General features: G+C 37.5%; 3 protein-coding genes across 3 annotated transcripts in view; 2 read left to right on the plus strand and 1 right to left on the minus strand.

Moving 5' to 3' along the window:
* LOC144648597 (uncharacterized) overlaps positions 1-22,866 on the plus strand; it is a 701,885-nt gene that overhangs the window by 374,621 nt on the left and 304,398 nt on the right.
* Positions 4,784-12,910, minus strand: LOC144665048 (acyl-coenzyme A thioesterase THEM4-like). The gene is made up of 4 exons (XM_078526259.1): positions 12,428-12,910; positions 9,013-9,332; positions 6,217-6,327; positions 4,784-5,557 (listed from the first exon to the last, which is right to left on the minus strand). Exons 1-4 carry the CDS (start codon positions 12,722-12,724, stop codon positions 5,350-5,352), a joined length of 936 nt encoding a protein of 311 aa, XP_078382385.1. The 5' UTR covers positions 12,725-12,910; the 3' UTR covers positions 4,784-5,349.
* Positions 12,987-20,302, plus strand: LOC144665151 (cilia- and flagella-associated protein 161-like). Its single transcript, XM_078526358.1, has 8 exons — positions 12,987-13,181; positions 13,266-13,355; positions 15,133-15,329; positions 15,716-15,794; positions 17,051-17,151; positions 17,738-17,795; positions 18,451-18,524; positions 19,416-20,302. The coding sequence occupies exons 1-8, from the start codon at positions 13,113-13,115 to the stop codon at positions 19,678-19,680; spliced, it is 933 nt and encodes a 310-aa protein (XP_078382484.1). The 5' UTR covers positions 12,987-13,112; the 3' UTR covers positions 19,681-20,302.

Below are 22,866 nucleotides of genomic sequence, written 5' to 3' on the forward strand. Positions count from 1 at the left end.
AAAAAGCAATACAGTTAAATCCCGATATTACTCGAACCCTCAGTAACTCGAACCTCCCGCTAACTCGAACCATTTTCGTTTTCCCTTCAGGTCATTTTCTTACTAATTTTACCCTCGATAACTCGAACTCCCGATATCTCGAACCTTTTTCGACTTCCCTTGAAGGTTCGATTTATCGGGATTCAACTGTATATTCATCAATATACAACCTTAGCTTTTTACTTAGCAGTTAAGAAATTCGATGACGTCACAAATAGGCTTTAAAAAGTTGAGGTGTAGTCGGTGAACGGCGCAGCCAATGTGAAAATCTCCTCTGAACAGACGACGAACTATATCTTTGAATTGCTGAAATTTAAGCTTTTACGGAATCGAAATTAAACTGCTAGCTAAAAATATAAAAGAGTCCTTCCAAGTTTGCTTTAAATTTCCAAAGAGGCCATTGTCCGTCAGGTCAAGTTCTTTTGCTAAACCGTACAGCCAGCCACATAAAAATAGAATTTTCCAGCGATAGAATATTTTATTACACTTTCGATTATGCTAAATTGTTTAAAACTTTCGTCGTGGTTAGTTTATAGCTACTGCAGTCTTTGTTTCGTTTTCTCGAAGTTGGTTTCTCTTTACTTGACTTTCAAGCCTTCCAGTTTCTTTTCGCGTATAAATATTTCACAGCTGTATTTTCCATTCTGTAGCTAAGGCTTGATAACAATTCAGACTTTTACAGCGATCTTGCATTTGTTGATGTTATGTCGCATTTCAAAGCGAGAATTTGCATCAAGACTAGACAATCGCGTCACGCCAGTCCAAGACAGAAGGCTCTAGCATTAATAAATTTTTAAATTATATTTCGATTAAAGAACTACACTTACCTGAAAGTTAACACCGTTAAAAAAATACAGAGTTCCTTTTGCTCAGTTTTCGTGCAGGAAATTATCTTGGCTGTGGTCAGTTGAACTAATTTATCTGCCTCCTTTCGCGTGTAATAAATATCGTATATTCAGTTGGTGATGTAAGGTTCAAAGCATCTATTCACTAAATGTTGATTCAAGTGTGACATGGTATTTATTTTACCCCTCATGTCATGTTACTCATGCCTGCTGGGGCAAGCACGTGGGAGGTTATTTCCCACCAAGAATGTCACGATATGTTTTTTTTTGGAGAAAAGAAATCGGAACATTTTTATATGCTAACTTTTTCTACTAAATAACGTTCTTAGAAAGATCTGACAGCCCGAGCAACTCGTTCTGTTTTTGTTTGTTTTTTTACGTACAATTTTAATGACATCTTGAGGGAACAAATGTATAAAAAGACTTAAGTAACTCGAGAAACAAGAGTTATATTCTAAAAAACAAACATTTTGCCTTTTTGCCAGAATCTCGTAATTCAGTCTATTCTGGGAACAATAACGACTTGACCACAATCAGGTGACTCAAAGTGCCCTAAATAAACTATTTGATTATGAATTATTGATAAGGGAGATTGCCCGATTTATGACAACGTTACACAAAATTATGCCTATGCAATACAATCATTTTTTTTTTTTGCCTTTTAGGGCCTTGTTTTTCTCGGAGAGCTGTTCGTGTTGCAACTTGCTTGATACGTGGTTGCTATGGTGATTTAAGGGAAGTAGACAATCACCACTTAGACACCTAGAACGTGTGTCTAGACTCAAGACAGACAGACACATCGAGAAGACTGTATCAAAATGAATATTCTTGAAACGGAAGAAGTTCAGACGGGGACCTCGAAGAGACTGTCGGTCCGTGATTTTCGTAACTGCTGCGCGAGTGTATAAAATTTACCGAACTGCAGTTGTACTCTAGTTATTTTTAAAAGTTACAAAAACTATTTTTAACTGAGATTTCGTGTTGTTTATTGGCTTGGTAAAATTCCGATCATTTTTATTGCGATATATATCCGATACTAGGTGTCTAAAAATTTCTTCTTACCCGCTGTTAAAGCTAACAAAGAGTTTGTAGCAGCAGTTTCTTTGTGACAAGAAACCGCAGCAAAAATGTTAAATATTAATTTTATAACAGGTTTTACCTTTAGAAATACCTTTAAAAATATTTTCATTCGTTATTATTACTTTTGATTTTACTAGTTTCTTTACTATATTTGACCTAGGATTGATTTATTGCACTTTTACAAATTCTTATTTTTTTAAAATTCTATAAAAATTTAAACGATTTCATTTTAGTCACCAGCTTGACATCAAAAATAAAATATCGAAAGACTTTTGCTATTCGTGCTATTACGTCAAAAAGTTCATTATTCTTGTTTCCTGTTTCTATACGGTCCTATACTATTTTCTGTTCGAAACCTTTCTCTAGACCTTCGTGACAAGCGTGGTTGTGTATCGCGTGACCTGCGTAGCGTGACTAACAAGGTCAGCACCACTCCTATGTTTGTGATGAAAACATTTTATTATTGTTTCTTGTTGAAATACTCTGCATGACCTTGTGCAAAGTTGTGCAACACTTCGTCTTACGTGAGCCCTTTGTTATGTTTTGTTCATCAACCGACGTGTTACACGAAATAGTTTTTTTGAGATATAAAGCTACAACCTGAAAAGAATGCGATATTTAACTCGCTGGTTTTCATTCCTTGTTTTTCAACAATGGTTTTCCGTCTTAATTCCCCATCAGATTTTTGCGTGTGAATTTACATGTATTTATTAAATCAGTTAACTCAGTTTCTTTTAGGAATGTTTTCCCTTCCGGTTTCCTCTTTACAAAAAGTCGTACGTGGGCAGAAAGCTCACGGGATTGTAAAATTCTTCAATCTATTTTTGTTTAAATTTTATTATTGTACTTCCTACGTAGAACACGAAAGCCTCACACAAAAACTAAATTTCAAGTGAAACCGGTAACCCGACACAAAAGCCGGGCTAAAAATACTCGTTTTGTTACGGGGGCAGTGGAGGTAAAACTTTGTGCTGTTGCTAATTATATCTGAAACATTCACGCCCAGTTGTATTCAATCTGCATCGAAGAAGATTTCACAATCCAACATTTTTGGCAGTTTTTGGCCAACACACCTATCCCAGTTTTAGAGAGAGCGGAAAATTAGCACTAACTGAGTTAGTTCAGTTACGAGATTCACTTTTTCATCTTTTCAGTGAATTCGTTTCTCCACCGCCAGAAAAGGACTGTTTTTAATCAGTTTCAACAAGAGAAAATAAGTCCCCTTATTTTCTCGTTTTTTTTCTCTTGGTTTCATCTTTTCTTTACAGACGTTATTTGGGTCGTAAAGAGGAAGTTGCGCCTGCGAGATTAATACTTTTTTAATGAAGGGGCAGAGGATTTTTAGGGAGGGTTCTCAAATTATTAGAGCAAAAAAGGGGGGATATGAAAATTGTCTAAATATTTCCTGGGGGATGCTTATTTTTTGTAGGATTCTGTTTAGCTTTTGTAATAGTTTTAAAAAGTGAAAAAAGAAATGATAACTGAGTACAGCAGTTTCTTTCAAGGATTGTAAGCAACAAGGGTACCTCTTTTATCATGTTCTGAGAGACTATAGTACCTATTTTGAAGTTTTTCAAGTAGTGTGCCTGGCCTGTAGATGTACTGTTTCGATACAGTATAGAAAGTAAAACATCTAAAATGGAAACATTTAATGCAACCTCAGTCTAAGCAGTGCAACTTTATTGAATCAATGAATGCAAAACAAAACAAAACAATGTAATTCAGTGCACAGTTTTATGAAATTGAACAACAAATGTGCACTTAAATGTTCAATGAAAGGATACGAACAATATGACTGGAAAACTATCGCGTCCACGTTTGAAAATATGAACAAGCTGTACGTCGAAGAAAAACGTAAAGGTAAAGTCTGTCTCCGAGCCATGAGGCCCATACAGCCGGAGCTTATCCCGGTTATCGTAGCATTAAGCGACTAGGAGTATTGCTACTCCCCCCTGGATGGGATGCTAGTCCATCGCAGGGTTACCCCCCAGCAGTAAATTTGCCGGTACCCATTTGTACACCTGGGTGGAGAGAGGCACTGTGAGAGCAAAGTGTCTTGCCCAAGAACACAACGCAGCGGCCCGGCCAAGCCTCGCACCCGGGCCGTTCGACTCGGAGTCGAGCGCGCTAACCATTAGGCCACCGCGCCTCCTTATACGTCGAAGAACTTAACAAATATTTAGACCATCATAAACTTTCTCTTCCTTGGGAAGAAAAATGATAAGATAAGGAGAATAATGGCACATGTCGCACTTGAGAGGAATGATGCTAAACGGCCGGAAAACAAGGGTTAAGAGCTGAGGATGGCAACAGCGGAGATGCATCCATGGATGAGTGTGATAGTGAGAGTGATGATGATGATGAGGTCCTTGCTTTTGTCGACGAGAGTGACAGTGAAACGGAGGTTCCTGTTAATACTCCTGGTAGTACTGGTACACAAGCTGGCAGGCTATCTATACATGATTCGCGCTACTTAGACTGGCTGGCATAGGTATGACATTAACAGCCAAAGCTCTCTCGATGTTGTTTTTAAACATGTCTCTTGAAATTTCAAACATATATAGTGTACTATTATAGATATTTATTTGATATTTCTTGTGAGGGAGAGGGGGGGGGGTATTCATTTTTCGGCTGATTGCTTGAGGGGATTATGAAAATTTGTATGGACCTTGGGGGGGATATAAAAAACGAGCCGCTGAAAAAAAATCCTCTGCCCCCCCCCCCCCCCCCTTAGCATATGAATGAGATTTGGCAAAATTTGGGCTCCGAAATGGGATTTTATAGGCAATGAATGTGCATAATAAACGGACATAATAACAGTCTGTTCTGATACTGTATATTCTGGTGTAGTTGCGATCGTCATGAGCACAGCTTGCAGTGCACATCATTCTAAGAAGGTAAAATTGTTTACAGTAAAATAACAAAAAAACATTTGTACCTTATACACTATAACATGTAACTACAGTTCTTTGCTGCACTGAAATATTCAGCACGGTTTCTGACAGTACAATGCAAAAACTTTCAATCCTACACAACCTATTTAATAACTGTACATTCTATAAACATTTTTCATTTTAAATTATGAATTGATTTCCTGTAATGACAACCTGGGTTATAATGAAGTACTTTCAAATTCCCTGAAACAAATAGCAGGATTTCCAATTTTGAAATATACACCCTGTAAATATGTATTTTACAAACAATAAAAATATTCTTGATACCAGCAATTCTGGAAGCGTGCTTTATTCCTCTAGCTGAACTGGTCAATATAATAAATAAAAAAAAGTCAGTCACCTTAACAAAGGTGTCAGAATAGATTTTTGCTGAAATTATTTCACAGTTCACCACATTGCCAAGTTGATAACAGCTACAATCCTAGTCGCATTCAATTCTGTTTCCCAGATTGCTTCTCCATCTCATGCCTAACATTTTTATTTTTGCCTTCGGGATCCAGTTGAATAAATAAAGCATTGGCAGTAACATATGTCACTTTTCCATCTGGTGATTTCAGTTCCGCTGTACCAAAGATTTTTCTTCCTTCCACTTTCTCAACCCATGACTCCACCATTGTTGTGGTACCAAGTGGAAGAAAACTGTTTAAAAAAATAAAATAAAATTTTGAAGTTTGAAACAATTATGAACTATTGCACACTTGATCAGAAAAAAATTACTTGATTCAGATTGTGTAGAAAAAAAAATTCTGTATCCATACCAACCATGCAGGTCACTGGAAATACCGTTAGTGACGGAGGGGAGGATCTTAAAAAGATCAGTATACAGGACGAAAGGACAGTATACAGCTAAAGGACAGCTTAACTGCAATTTCAAGATGGAGCGGTGAGGGGGGCTTTAAACCAAAACACCTTCTGTGGGTGGAGTATGCATAATTTCTGGAGCAACACATTAGATGAAAAGGGCAGGGGGGCTTGTTGGAAAATTCCAATTAAAACCCCCCAAAAAGACCAATATGGGCATGGCTCAAGCATTCTTCAATCCGTAAAAGATATCTTTTTTGCGTGATTGGTATAACCTGCCAATTCAGTATGATGGTACATGTACATGTACATTTTGTATTTCATATTTCTTCATGTGCAGCCTTAAATGAGACCTTGGTCACTAAAACTTTGCCTTTTTTTTCCTGAATACCCTAAGTAGAACCAAAAAACCCTTAAATTACACCCCTAAGCAAGACAACAAGCATTCCCTCCCTTTTCATGTGGGAGCTAGTCTTCTGGGTGTATAGTTATCCTACCTTTTGTAGTTCATGGACAAAGAGGCAGTGACACAGTGAGAGAATGCCTTGTTTACACAGACACCAATAGCAGAATCCATCATTGCAGCACTTGCACCACCATGGACACATCTGGCACACAACAAATATAACAAATTTATGCATGAACTGTAATCAGTAGTTTTCTTTTTTCTTTCAAAGTCCAAGCTTAATAAAATATCAGACTTGAAAGTCCTGGCACCCCAACTTTTTGTAGGCCAGCATTGAACATTTGGTTCATGGTCTGAAAAGTAGTGGGTTGGGACAAGTGGAAATGGGTGTAGGGGTGGGCAGGGAAGGGAGAGCATTTTCTTCCCCTCCTCCACCCTCTCATCCATTTTCTAGCCTCAGTCCTACTCCCTAGAATGATTTTTTTTTTCTTTTCAACCATAAACTTGCAGTGTCATCCCTCCACTGTTTTCCCAGACCAAGATGGTGGCTAAAACTATCAAAGGACTGACTATTTGACACTAATTTGCCCAAGATACACCTGTACTACAGGTAAGCATACCACAGACAAACACACCCATGAATGAGTGTCAACTGACAGAACAACACAGAAGAAAGTGAAGATGGATTGGGCACACACTCACAAACCCCCAGGGCTGTCCAGAATCTGCAGGGTAGGAGGAAACGGGGCCACCCCAAACTGATCTGGAAACGATCAGAGGAACAGGAACTACACCAACTTGGGTCAGATTGGCAACAGATTGCTATATTAGTCCAAGACTGTTATGAATGGCATGACTTTGTGGATGCCCTACACTCCTCATAGAAGCTGTGGGGCTAAGTACACTGTAAGTACTGGGGTAAAATTGAACCACAACATATGCACAAATGTATCTGCCTTGACATTAATTGAAAAGAATAGATCTGTTCTTGTTTCAGTGATTGCCAACGAGTCAGGCCTTCTGGAAGACCAGAAGGCCTGACGAGGCGGCAGAATATAGAGCCGCGAGAAGATTTGTATATGCGCGAAAAAAATCTCAGAAACACTCCAAATGTCGAGTAATGTAAGTAATGTAATGTAATGTAAGGTAGATCGTGACGACACAATTTCTGATGTTTTTAGCCAATCCGTTCAGCAGAATCTGTTCAGCACGTGCACACTTTGTTGTAGTTTGGCCAATCAGCGCGCTACTAATTTGTTCAGCACGTGCATGATTCATTGGCAACTAAAATTCCCAGACAAGATGCGTCTCAGATAACAAAGAGGTTTCAAATCTGTTCGCTTCAAAAAGCCAAAATTCCCGAACTAGAGATTGAAATACGAAAGAAACTTGAATTAAACTTTGTTTAGAATTTCATTTCATTTAAGATGAAGGCAAGAAATGCATTCCAAAGCTTCAAGGTTTCCAAAGCTTCGAAAATTTCGAAGTCATACAAATTTGCATGCGTAACTACATGTAAATTAGGTCTGGCTATTAAAGAAAACAACACGGATTTTATCGATCAGAAGAGAGTTTTATTTCGTTTCTCGAATTTATAAAATAAATTCCCTATACTATACATTTTTTCCTGGATTGTCCGGCGTTTTTTTCTCGTGAAACAGGGCCTTTAATTTTTCTAAAAGCTGGTTGCCCGAACGCAATTTGCAGTGTCTCAACAACAACAATTCAACGTGACATTTGAGTCACGCATTGATGAATTGTTCTCGGAATAATAAAATAAACTTGTTCCATCTTTGGCCACAAACTTGTCCGACCAAGCTTTTACCTTTTAAAACCTCAAATGTTTTGAATACTTATGTGCTGAATGGATTTAACTGCAGTGTGGAAAGTTTGAAATGCTTTGTTTTGGCAAATCTTTGTAAAAGTTTGCTTTTTGTTTCGTAATTTATTTTCCGTGTTTAGTGGCTCATAAACAGCGGAAACGTTTCCAAAATAGCGGCATCGGACAACAATGGCTTGAAACTCTCAAATAGCATGAAGTTTACAAGATTTCTCACTAAATCTTCACTACTTTGGTATTACAGTAGAACCCCGGTAACTCGAACTCGGATAACTCGAACAACCCCGCTAACTCGAACTGTTTTTCGTTTCCGTTCAGAGTTCGAGTTACCGGGGTTCAACTGTACTTTAGAACTTTTTCCTCATTTAGCCTTCATAAAATCGCATTTTATTCCATAAACATTCAAGATTTTCAAAGAAAACGCGCAATGTTTATTGATCGACCAAAATCATAAAGCGTCCCGTTGTACTCGTTGGCATTAATTTCTAGACTTTCTACCGATAGGTATCACTAGTACAGTAAAAACCCGCGTATAAGAACAAGTGGATTAAGAACACCCAGGCCTGATTTTAGGAAATAAAGTACCATTTATACATGTATAAGAACACATTCAGCCTGAAAAATGAAAGTTGTTCTTATAATATGGAAAAATATCAAAGATCAACACTACTTTTCATTGCACACATAATAGTTCCACCCCAATTACAGTACAGTATTGCCTTGATTTATCAATTTTATTAAAATTAAAATACAATTGTGTGCATATTATATTGATTTCATCTATTGGTAGCCTAGTATGTTCCTTATTTTAAGAAACCTTTTTTAAGAACACTTAAGAACACTTACAGGCTGATTTTGCAGATTATAACCCTTTATATAAGAACCAAATCAGCCTGAACTGCCAAAATAGGTGTTCTTATACGCGGGTTTTTACTGTATATGTACAATGTACCACTAATACAGCCAAGCACCCCATTAAAACAAGATCAAAATGCCCTGGCAGTCTACATTGCACATGTTCATGGCAGTCTACATTGCACAACTCACCCTGGAGGTCCTTGGGTGTATGGTCCAAACTGAATCACACCTTTAAGTCTCTGTTCCTTCTTGCTGAAGAAAAATTCATATTCAAAGAATTTTCCAGGATATTCTGCAACTAGTGCTTTTGTGAAAAGTCTCCTTTCACCGTGATATACTGAACTCTTATGTTTGGACCAGTTACCATTTCCATGCTCTATCAAGTCACTTGTAAGTTTTTTATGCAATTCACAAGATTCTGCAGTCCAGGTATCATTTGGAACAGACACACTGCTTGCCTCGATGTCTCCCATTTGACCTTCTTTATTTGCTTTGTCAATATTCAAATTCTGCAGAGACAACATAAAATAATTAAAAATTAAAATCAGCCCATCCACAAAGTTAACTTTGTCTAATTTTATTTTTATCAACCTTATTTGCCACAATATTACTATGATAATTTTAAAAGATCTAAATTTGATCTTTAAAAAACTGGTGAAGACACTAAAGCTTGCATGCTGGTCACATTTCATTAAAATGAATACTGTATTGATTTGATTAAATGCCGGGGCGGTTAATTAAATTTTTCATAATTTGAGTACTGGTGTCTATTTGAGTGTGGAGTCTATTTGTCAAGGGCAGCTTTTAATTTAAAATCCAATATATTTTTTGCATTAACAATAATAATTTATGGTAATGTCCTGAACATTTGAATTTTTTTAAAAAAATGCCTTAGTGCTTGTCTGAAAACTCATTTTAATATCATTTTCAATTTCACATTTTTGCATGTTAACACTACTGCAATACAATCATAAAGTGAACGAAGTTCTTCGTGATCCATGTCCAAAAGCTGTAATGTTGTAAATGCTTCCTCAATATCCCAACTGGTTCATTCAAAAGGATTTATGTCTGGTTTACTTGAAGAATTTTGATTTTTGAGTCTACTATTGGAATAAACGCCGTGTCATGATGGGGCGTTTATTCAAGCGTGGCGTTTATTAATATTTTTGCTCTTACAGTACATCGTAAATGTGGTGTTTATTTGAGGGTGGCATTAATGAATAAGCAATACATGTATGTATGTTTTAAGAAATGTCTTGAAACAAGGTTGGTGGCTCTTGAGCTGTTGCAGTTTTTTCAATAAATTTTATAGTAAAGGTACATAAAGGCTGCAGCTAAGGGATTGTTAGTCCCATTCTCCTGAGGGGTCTGGGAACTAATTGTGGCATGTTAACAATGGCCCAAGACGGGTCAAATTAAAATACAAGTCACAACTATTTCTGTTCAGAATGGATGGTATACGAAAATTTGCCTCCCTTTGGAAACCTACAATCAGACGTTATTTTTCCGCTTCCCTCCACCCGAAAAAAAAAGAACGCTTGATTGCAGGTTATCCTTTTAGTTGAAATTAATTTTAATAAAACTGATATATTTTCTAACTTGACTCTGAGGCTTGCGAGAATCTGCGAGAATAAAGCATAAGATATCACATCAACGTTGACAGAAAAATAAATAATTTCCTTTATTTAATAATTTCCCCAAGCCTTGGAGTCAAATCAGAATCCTAATATATCAGAGTTAGGCTATTTTTCTGCCAAACTTGTTCCTTGATGGTGTACGGCATTAAACCAGTCGACAGTACATCGGTCGGTATAAAACGCAGACCATGCAGACTGCAGACTGCAGACTGCAGACTGCAGACCGTGCAGACGGTGCAGACCGTGCAGACTGAGTAATTTTTTTTCCCTCTTTTTTTTACATTGTGTTTCACAAAACTTTTCACAAACGGTTTCCGAAGTTCGTTTGAAATTCGCAAAGTTCGCTACGAACTTTAGGGGAAATTTCATTATGTAGTTGTCAATCAAATTACGAACTTCGAAACGAAATTGTGAATTTCACGTGCAGCGAAGTTGAAAGGTTGAGGAGTTCGCAAGTTGAGAAGAAGTTCGTCCAGTTTGTTTAATTTGGTGAAATGAATCCGTTCCCAGTACAGCAAAAAGCAATCCCAAGTCCAGTAAGGCAGGACATCAACGGACTAAAAAGCAAGGCTGCCCTGGAAATGGTTTGTGAATGAGAAACTGAGTTTTCCCAATGTCACCCGACACCCGACTAAAAATAGATTACAAGTTCTGCCGTGTGCAGTTTCGAAGGAAAAAATTTCAACAGATGAACCGGTTTACATATAAAAATACTGTTTGTGTGTGCCGTAAAAATCTTCTAAAGAGAAAAAAACGTTTTCCTTCTTGAATACACATCAGTTTGGAAAATCTGCGGAAAACCAGAACTTTTCAATTCCGTGTTGTTATACTTCTGTGTTTACACAACACGCAAGTCACGCCATCTGTCTGTTCGTGATAAACTCTGTTCCTCTGAAAGAATTTATATTTGCAAAAAAATAAGCTTTGGTTTAAAAATTTTTTTACTAATAAACAACACTTGCTTTGGAACAATTGAAATGTGTATTTATTTACGAATTACTTATATTTTATTATTAAGGACAGTGTAAAAATTTTTGGGGGATTTCTCAAGAAAACCGGTACCCTGTATTCCCAAAGCATAACTACCAACCGAAGCATTTGTTTACGTTATAAAATTGAACTAGAAACCTGAACTTAACAAATAAACTGCTATATCCGACCAGTTCGTTTTACCTATAACTTAAAATGTTCCAATGTTTACAGTGTAACACGCTCTCTGACAGTAGAAGAAAACTCAACAAGCTGGAAGCTAAATAAAATAATTCTTGACCTTGAAGCCAACTTTAGATGATTTCCTGCCTTCCTGGACTTGAAATTGCCTTTCCTTGTACCGTGAACGGATTCATTTCACCAAATTAAACAAACTGGACGAACTTCTTCTCAACTTGCGAACTCCTCAACTTTTCAACTTCGTTGCACGTGAAATTCACAATTTCGTTTCGAAGTTCGTAATTTGATTGACAACTACATAATGAAATTCCCCCTAAAGTTCGTAGCGAACTTTGCGAATTTCAAACGAACTTCGGAAACCGTTCGTGAAAAGTTTTGTGAAACACAATGTAAAAAAAGAAGAAAAAAAATTACTCAGTCTGCACGGTCTGCACCGTCTGCACCGTCTGCACGGTCTGCAGTCTGCAGTCTGCAGTCTGCATGGTCTGCGTTTTATACCGACCGACAGTACATGGCTTCCACATTAAGCTTTTTTTCAAATAATTGCTGGATAAAGCATCCTAGCGGAGAGCAAGTAATTCCACCACTCAGTGATGATATTTAGAGTCCGGAAAAATGGAAACAAAATTAAGGTCCAAAGTCCATCAAAACGCTTCCAAACTACCTGATCTTTGACCAGGTGGAAGCCAAAATACTTCAGCTTTTTAATACATTCCTGGCCAACAAAGATTCAAAGTCGCCTTTCTATCAATGGAAACGTTAGTGCTTTACGTTCAAAAGATATTTAAAACCCATACCTGCGAGCAACCGTGTTCCACAGAACTGTATGAGCGGCAAACGGTGACGTTTTCAGCAAACGGGAATGGTGACAGACGATGACCTTGAATAACCTTGCTCTGCTGCGCCGACGTACTTGAAATACCACTGTAAAGCGATTGCCTTTCGACGCACTTTGAATTCAAATACGACAATTGTCTTTTCAAAGACCCATTAATTTCTGGTCTTCTTGATGGGATTAAGCAATTTGTTGAGCTTTCAGGACAAATGAGCCGAAACAAGCGCTGGAAGGCCAGGCGATGCGTCGAATGTCCCATAACTTTCAACAGCTTTGAAATTAGTACCGCAACGTGCACTTTGCTAAGCCAGCCAGCGCAAAACAAAATGAGATAAAGCCACTGTATCCTGCGTTAAATACTGGGAAAGTCAAAAGTCCAATTTGGTGTAAAATATTGCGCTTATTTCATCAGCTTACACACGGTAGCTTGCTTTGTTATGGATGTTGTTATCCGTTGCGTGACGTTACGTCATTGTGACGTATACGTAATGCAAATTTCTAGTCAGCGGTCTGTCTTTTTTGGTCGCCATGACAATCAAAGCAGATTGTTCGCCCGCTCAATCGATCACACACCGACTCCAGCAGAGAAAGACATTGTGCGATTGAGTTCGTTTACCGTTTTACATTTTCTTCTTTGATAAATCACAATGAGCGTAAGGACATACAATCATTCAGTTCTCATCGGAAATTGGAATGAAGATGTCTGTCTAGAAGAGGTTCGTGTGTTTGAATCATTCTTTGCAATGCTTGTGCGTGCATTTCTGATTTCGAATTTTTGTTTTGATTTTATTCATTTACAGGACAAGCTGAAAGATTTCCTTGACAAAAAAGAAAATGGAGAACTACTGATTCAAAAAGCCAGCAATCTCCTTCAAAATATACTTAAAAAGGTTTGAACATGCGTTTTAATTTTAACAACTACTACCTCCAAGAATATTCATAAATTTTTTAACTTTATTTGCTAAGTTTTCTCGGAAAATTAATTGCATTTTCCCCCAGGCAGCTTTGTCCCAGTCTTGTATCCATGGGAATGTCTTTCACTATATGTATATCAATTATATTTAAGAAATAGAAAAGTAAATGGTGTACGTGTTTACACATTTTGATGTTTGTGCAAACAAGAAAGTTTTGGAGAATGTGAAAGTTTATAAAGTAAACCATCGAATTCTCAAAACGTTGTTGAGTGCAAACAACAAGAAGCCGTTTTCTATTACACCAGAAAGAACGTTTATTAATTAAACGCAATAATTATAAATGACTGGACATTATCAGAGATCTGTTGTAGATATAAAAGGGGGAGACACCCATTTGTAAAATATGTCATCTCACCCCAGGGGGTACTCCCTTATAGGTGCTTATAGGGGACGTGCAGCCCAATAGGGTATGTTTCTCAGGCTTTTTTGTCTTCAACGGTGTATATATTTCACCCCTTTTTGTCTTAAACGGGTATCTCTTCATGGGCTGATGTCAAACAGTAAAGGCTTATATAAGCCTGCAGAAGTGTAAATTTATACACTCCTAGCCACAAGCTAAATTTTCACAAATTTTTCCATATAGCTGATTTTACGTTGATTTCGGCATTGATACTAAGCTTAATTCACCATGATTCACAATTACAACAAAGCAAGTGAGGTACTTGTTTATGTCTTAGACGGGGTATCAAAAATTGGCATTCTGTCTTAAACAGGGTAGGAAAATCAGAGGTTTGTGTCCTAAACAGGGTCAGAGATTAGGAGGCCAAACCCCACTACCCTACCCGTAATTATGTCAAGTACCCACCCCCCCCCCCCGGCATCTCACTAAGCTTAGGGGTGTTGCAGGTCTTGGTCTCACTGGGGGAGTGTAGGATAGCTAGAACACCTGCCAATATTTATAGCCATCAAGGTGTCACACTGTGTTGGTGGTCTAGCTAGGTCGATCAGGCATGATGACTGAAGACCTCACTGAAATGGTCATTTTTACATTTAGGAGGTCTTCCAAGGGGTAAAAGCGACAACCAACATGACCCTGTATACTGGCGACACAGAAACATTTTAACAGCAACATCATGTAGGGCACTGAAATGCGACAGCGACATAATGTGACAGCAACACAATAGGAGAAAACAACAGCGACATTTACAGGGTGACATCAGTTCTCAGAAACATGGGACATTGCAACAGAGCCACCCCCTTGGAAGTCCTCATGTAGGAGTCAGAAAGCTTGTCAGCCATGCCCAGATTGGTTTTGAATTCCTTCAGAACTTTATTTCAATTTTTTGACAAGCACCTCTGTCCTATAGATTGAAGTCCTCCCCTTTTCCCTCCTCCCACCTCCACATTTCCAGCACCAGTACCTGGGATTAACACCTGCTTTCAGATGTGTTTCATGCATAGCAGCTTTCTTTCAACATTCTTTCAATGGCATCATCTTTCAAAGTGCTGTTTGAAATAAGCCAATCAAAACCATCTCATTCTGGTGTTTGTTTCATGCAAATGAGCCACAAGTTCAGAAGGTCATGCTGGTTTCGATCTGTCGTGTTTGTTTAGCTTGTCGAAATTAAAGCTGGATGTTGAAAGATATCCACTATGCAATTTGCACCTAACAGTCTGAAAGCAGGTGTACATGTAACTTAACAAAAAGACAAGAAATCCTATTAACTAATTATTTTTTTCTGTTCACGTGCAGGTCGACTTATCAGTTTCCCATGATGGTTATCTTCACTTTGGAGACACTGTTTGTATCTATAATCCAGCTACAGAGACCACCCTTTCAGCAAATATGGCAGAAAGCAAAATGCATGAGGAAAAAAGACTAGTCGGGCCTTGTGATGTGTCAGCATCAAAGATAGTGGATCCTTGCATTCGAAATACTTTTGTGATTGGGTGAGTAATAAACTTATTCTATTATTTGATGAATAATTTATTAACGAACTTAAACCTCAAGAACACTTTACCATTTCATGCACTTGTATACGTGCAAGTGCCACATCATGAAATTTCTCACGGCCTGAGAAATCAAGCTAATGGGTCACTATCCTGGCAGGCAGGAAGACTTGCCGAGGGTGTGGGGTGAGGTTTTTTACCTTTGTTGCCCGAGGTTCAAATTGTATAAATTAATACATTGTACATGTACATGTAGCTTTCAAGACCAGTTAACAAGTTTTAAAAAGGCTGCAGTTTTTTTTTAGTTAATGTTAAGAATTTGTAAAATGTTCATTTATTAGTAAGCAAATAAACTAAAATATTCTTTCCCTTGAATTAATTTCTAGGCCAAAACCAAATGGTGAAGGAGTCCTGAGATATAATGAACCATTCACTCTAAGCACGCTGCCAGGAGTTGGAGGAGATGTAAGCATACTCTTGAACACTTCTTATTACTTTTACAATCATGTATTTTCATGAAGTTTTGCAAAATCTCTTCTTGTGATTTTCATTTAAATTAAAAATATAATTGATCATGAGGCGGGGCACGGGGATGGGGTATTTTCAGCAATAGTAACAACAAAGAGAAATTTTCTACGTTGTCAGAAGAGGAGCTAGCTACACTAAGAAGCAAAAACCAAGAGCAAAACACCTACAATAGTACAAAACTTGGGTGAACGTAAGTGCAGCAAAGCGAAGCAAGAAATCTGTCAGATATTCGTCGCCATGAGCTAGATGCAATTCTTTGTCGTTTTTTGCTGGAATTCGAAAAGAAAAGACGGCGATGAAGTACGAACGATATAGTGAAAAGGAGTATGTCAGATTCAAGAAGTTGTAAAGCTCTTCGGACACTTTGTTTACGACTTTAATTGATTGATGCAGTGTTTTCACTCACTTTGTAGCAAGCTTCGCAAACTCAGGTGAATAAAATTTCACTGTTTTGTTTAAGTTTTATTTGTGAAGACAATGCTCTGAGTGAGTTGCATGTGCTGTGTTATGCCTACTATTGTTGAATACAGTTTGAATGCTTTTCCCGTTCTGGACATAAGTTTATTGTTTACGTTGGATTGACTGACTACAAGCTATATAATTAATAATTATGTAACCGGACTACATGCTTGTCCAATTTTGGAAATAATTAGATTCAAAAACTTCCTCTGACAGCCAAATTGGACTCGGCCTACGGCCTCGTCCAATTTTGGCTGCCCTCGGAATTTTTTTCATCAAATTATTTCCAAATTGGACAGCATGTAGTCCAATTACGTATACAAATTTTGTTTTTCATATAATTATTGTTACAAAATTGCATGTCACTAAGGGCCAGCTGCCAGCTATTTTCACCGACTGAATGAGAACGTAAATTCGGCTGAAATTTTAAGTGAAAACAAAGACTTTGGTTAACTTTTCTTAGCTACATCCCTGGTAATACAGTGAACATGTGAACATGGAAGACTCTTTAAATTTATAAACTTGCCTAGTTGAAAAGCACTGTCAAAATTTAAGTTTCCTTCCAGGCTGCTTCAAAGTATTCTTTTTCCATTAAACATTTCCTGGAGTTTGGGTAATATGATTGTCGGGATGTTAATTGATTTATGTGCTGCTTGATTAAATTATTATCTGCTGCGTGTCATAAATTAGCTAAGACAAGGTTTTTATTGTTGTTTAACTTTTATATCTTGCAGCTAAAATTGATGAGTGACAGAATTACATTTAATGAATGTGCAAAAAAGTCCAGGCAACAGAAAGTGACTCTGAATGAAAACACAACTTTTATGTCTCACTGGTAGGTGCATCTTTTAGGCACGGGTGACCACTTTCAGCTTTGTTGGCTGAGGGAACAAGCACTTCAGTTGAGGGGGTGGGGGGGGGGGGGGGTGTACTCCCATATTAAAATGAAGAGGGATGCTCTATTAACACTGTAAGTCTGACACCAGAATTCATTTGGGGGTGTGGCTGAAGCCCATTTTTACCCCTAGTAGGTCACAATAATGTACACTCTAGACTTTCTAAAAGTCCTTTGATTCTCGTTTCTCCTTTCCGCGCTCGTTCCTTTGTGCTCTCTTTGTGCTCTGTGAGCTCGACTTGTAAGCAAGTCTACATGTATGAACACTCTTATTGTCAAGACATTTAGGCGGCTGTGAAAGCGTCACAAAAAGACACAACACATTGCCATCAATCAGTACCACGATGTAGAAATACAGAGACCTATTCCCTTCATCTCTTCCCCCTCCCACCTCCGGAACAGACCTCGTCACACGTCCATTATCAATTTTGTTGGAGATTGTAAATTTAAATTTTATCCTGATGACATACAGTGTAAATAAACACATAGCTGTACAGTTCTCATTTTGTGTTTGTATTTGTTTTAGGAGAATTCTTTGCTTTGACCCTCAACAGCGCCTTGAAACAGAAGGAATGCCTGTCCTGGTAAGTAGTCCTTTTTAAGTCAAACCAAATGGATCATTTACTTCTCGCATTGTGATCTTTGACCATCATCTTAGCAAGGAAGTTTAGAGACTGCCTACACTTACAGGCCCGAGAAAAATTATTTTCGAGTGCAGGCCCCCTTTTCTTCCAGGGTCTTGATGATTGGGGGCCCCACTTGAAGGTCTAGATTTACCACTGGGAAACTGAAAACATTCTCTGAATTAAAATGACTGGACAAACAAATGTACAATCAACATCTTGTCACTTTATGGTCTAGGCAGGATTCCCATATGGAAAGGAAGGAGATACTCGAAAGAAAAATTTGAATAAACCCCTAAAGTAGACCAAGCTTTTTTGACCCCTTAAAGAGGGCAAATTTTCAGTGAGCATAATATGTCCAGACCGCGAACGCAATATGATGGCGCTTTTTTTCCCATCAATTTTCTGGAATGTACAAATGTAAACAGGTTTGACATGAAATTAAAACCACACCCTTCTCGATTGCCATGCATTCAATTTCAACCCCTCCTCATCAAACATGTATAACCTCCAGCCCTGCAGAGTAACAGCTGGTGCTATTGTGAATACAGCATGGCTTTATCGGTTCTCTAAAATAAATATATTTTGATTGTAAAAATTGTTTACCCTTTGACAGGCAAACACTAAAATCATACTAAATCATGTGAAGACCAATCAAAACTTAGCTGCCCTGTCACAGTTTTCATTCAGGTATGTATAAAGTTAAAACTAGTTATAAATGTTACAAAGGACTTGTTACACATTCCATAGCAAGAAGTCAAAAGCGGTGATTGCTCCACCTTCTTACAGTTGAAGATGTGTTGCGATAAATTGAGGTGATTTGCGGATTTCGAAAATACAGCGAATCGCGGATTACATGTAGCTTCACGTCAGGTCTTTTCGTGCCGATACTAAACGACGTTCGGAATGAGGATTCGGATTTGAACAAAAACAATGACGGATTGAGGGATTTGGCCAAGAAGAATGCACCAAACGGTGGATTCGCGTACCGTATTTATACGATTTAACGCCGCATTTTAGAGCAGAAATATTAATAAACACCGCCTTCGAATAAATGCCGCATTATGATGCGGCGTTTATTCGTATACACTCAAAAAGAAAATACAGTAACTATCAAGTTTGAGGGTCTTTGAGCAGCCTAAAATAATTATTTTCCTTGAAGGTAACAATGTTTCACTGAGGTATTGAAAATGACTTTTGAGACAAGTACTACAACATGTTTCTGTTTTCAAAGTTCAAATGTTCGGTTACCATGCTGTTGTTTGCAAGAAATAAATCGAATTTTAAATAAACGCCGCCCTCGTAAAAAGGCCGCACTGGAATCGCGAAAAATTTAATAAACGCCACGGCGTTTATTCGAATAAATACGGAACCTCTATTTCATTCCCCTTATTGAAAGTTCGCTTGTTTGCAATAGCACTCAGCATTGCAGTGAATAACCTGCTTGTAGCTTGTCAGACAATCTTTCAGTTCTTGTTATTCCGTATTACATTCTATGCCACAATTATTACTGCACGATCAATTGTACTTGTTGTAGTATTTTGAAACGTTAACCCACGGCTTTGCTTCCTGATTCATTAGAACACCATTTGGAAGAGAGTGTGAAGTTGCCGCCAAGACAGAAGTAGACTCCCACAAGGCGGAAACACCTTGCAACCACTGGGTGTTCAGAACACGTGAGGTGCAAGACGCAGCGAGACAGCACGAGTTGGAGAGAGAACAGGAATTTAAAGACCTTCTGACAAGACAACAAGCCGCTGAGGCAGAGGGTGCCCCCCCTAAAGATGAGCTACCCAGTACATCTGAACAGACTCAGCCCGGAGGGGGCGGTCAGCCTGCTCAATAAGACCCCAACCCCACCCCAATAACCAGAGTGTGCGTTTTAATATTTCATAAGTAACCCATAAATTCTAACCATTGTAGATACTGATTTATTTAAAAAAACAACATCCCTGCAATTTTTTGTCTTTAAACTTTCCTAAATAATATATAATGCAGCAGCTTTAACACTTAAATATAAATTAAAATAAATTAACCTAAATAAGTAATTTAATAATTTAATTCTTGTTGCTCCATTAGGCACTACCTTGCTTGTCGCTTTGATCCCGTTGAAAGTTTTGACTGCTCAAAGTAGTCATATATATGACAATTATTATTAATTTTCCTCGTATATTATGCTTCTTTTTAATGCCTGGTTTGGAAATTTGTGGCAAATCAAAGCAGTGTAACCTAATTATTGATTTTCTTTAGTCTTGTTTCTCGTGTCAATGCATTTCTATTGTCAGAGAAAATTCAAAATATAAAGCTTCAATATCATACTTACGATTTGTGATTTATAGAAACTGCTTGTAATTCTGATCAATTTGTAACTCGTTTTCTACATGTACATAGTATATTTCATGACCCTGATTGTTATGAATGAATCAAATATTTCTTGAAATAAAGTTGTTTCTTATCGATAACTTTCATTTAAATTCCTCATTGTTTATTGGGTAATTTGTTATTATCTATAAAAGCCACACTGATAAATTTTTTCGTCGTGAACTATTCACCGGAGTTGAATTGAATTTGTTGAACTGGAACTATTGTCGGAGCTCGGAAATTATAAAATCAAGAGGGATGCTTGTAGGAAATTTTGAGGGTAAAACTAATTAAGCTACCACAATCCAGTTTTTGGCGTGACTAAAATGTATTTTTTACTGGAAGGAAGTTAATTAAATATTTAATCTATGTTTTTGGACATATAAATTATTATATACGTGATGAATGAAGATGCTATCGAGAGATTTATGGAAAACTGATGTCAGAGGCCAAATTGTAAATTATGGATAATTGTATTACATGTAACGTGCAATTAAAAAAAAACTGAACGGGAGTTCTATAAAAAAAAAACGAACAAAGTCATCGCACCAAAACAGATATATTCATATAGAGAGAGGTACTTTTCGAAAGTAATTCGCAGTGGTGGGTCTAGGGGAGGGGCCCAGGGACCCCGGGCCCCCACCATATTTGTAGAACAAATAGAGGCCTCACGTGTTTTTTTTCAAAAGCGCCCTGGGGACGAGGTTGGAGAGCGCCCCGCCTCCCTTATTCTAGGGTATGGATGATCGCCTCCCCCCCCCCCCCAAATTATTCCATTGTGTCCATTATTCCATTATTTCTGCCCTCAAATTTCATTATTCCCTTCTGATTCCAGACAAGGAAAAAATACATTATTCCAGAGAATTGTCGCTGATTATTCCAAAGGAAACATCGATTAAAGCCTCCTCCTTTTATTCCTTTATATTGGAATTCCTTGTCTTTCTTCCGTCGGTCCCAGTCTCTCTTTCGTTACAAAGGGAGTTGCCTGTGGAGGAGGCTACATCGATTCCATTATTCGGGGGAGTGAGGACACAGTTCGAGCCAGCGAGCCATACAATCCGTGTACCTTAGTGCCAACCGATTTACAATAGCGTAGAAAAATTAAAATCAAATGTATTTTACTTTTTCATTTTTGTTTTTCTTCCGCGCTGTAAAAACAGAATTTTTTAATTATGCTCTTTGTTTTTCGTTTTTCTCTAAAGCTTTAAAAATACGGATTTGAATTTTCGTTTTGTATGGAATTTGGAAAACGAACTCAAAATTCGTCTTTCGTTTTTTTTCCTTTTCGGCCAAAAGCATTCAAACTGACAATCTTTGTTTGCGGGAATATTAAACAAAAGAAATTGACGGCGTTAGAAGATGTTCTTTTAAATAAAGACTTCGTCTGCCGGTTTCTTATCGAACAGAAATATACAGTAAAAGCCCGAGAGTAAGAACCCTCTTTATGCCCTTTAAGCCTAATATTTGGAAATAGGTTCTTATTTTCTAAACTGAATTAAAAATGTTTACTTTTAGGGAAATAAGCCAGATAAGTCGACATTCTGGATCCTCTTTGGAGACACTTAGGAACCTTATCATTCAAACTGAAATGTAAATGTCAATGTTGAAAATCATAAAATATTATCATTGATACAATACTATCAGAAATTATAAAAAAAAATGGTATGCAAATTTCATATAAGGAAAAGGCTGAATACCACTAAAAATCTATGAACAACAATGTAAATTTTTTCTTCAGAAAATAAGAACCTTTTATAAGAATCTAAATAGCCTAAATTACCATTTATGTAAAACCCAGCTGTTTAGGCTAACTTGGGAAAATGCAGGTTCTTACTCGCGGGTTTTCACTGTACTTATGAAGAGCTTGAAGACTCGATATCCAAATCTGTAGATAACGAAGCGTTAATTATAAAAGGTTTTGTTTTCACCAAGGAATCAGGAAATAGAGGAAAAGAATTGCCGGTTTCGTATGGAGTGCTCGATATCGCAGTACGAGCCGCCGTATCACAGGAAATGATGTATTCCAAAGTTAAAACAACAGTCCTGAATACTTTTGTGGTTATAACAATGCGATGAAGCTGTTCCCAGCTCACGGAAACATGTTTGAAAAAGAAGTAAATTGTAGTTATACCCACATAACTATTCATGACTGTTACCTTATTGTTACTTATTTTCGCGGGACTTGATTTTCGCGATTTTTTTAAAGTCGCGAAATTAAAGACCAGCGAAAATTTATTTTAAAAGTTTTTTTTATTGTATTTCGTATGTTAATTACGCAATTTTGGCCAAATCGCGAAAATTAAGTCCCCGCGAAATATGCCCATTCCATTTTCGCGAAATTAAGTTCCCGCGAAAATAAGTAACACTAAGGTTTTTTAACTTTGGAACATATCCTTACTTCTGATAGGGCGGCTCATATATCGAGCACTCCATCTAATAACGGGCATTCTTTTCCAGATTCCACGGTGATTACAAAACCTTTTAAAGCTTCGTAATCTGTAGATTCGGATCTCGAGTCTTGATTTCAGTGACAAGCTCTTTATTAGTATGTTTCTGTTCGATAAGAAACCGGTAGACAAAGTCTTTATCAAAAACATCTAATGCCACCATTTTGGATTGTTTAATATTCCCGCCTATTAAAACAAAGATTGTCAGTTTCAATGCTTTTAGC

This window comes from Oculina patagonica, chromosome 1 (genome assembly GCF_052425735.1).
Source record: "Oculina patagonica isolate OP01 chromosome 1, crgOcupat, whole genome shotgun sequence".
NCBI classification, from domain to species: domain Eukaryota; kingdom Metazoa; phylum Cnidaria; class Anthozoa; order Scleractinia; family Oculinidae; genus Oculina; species Oculina patagonica.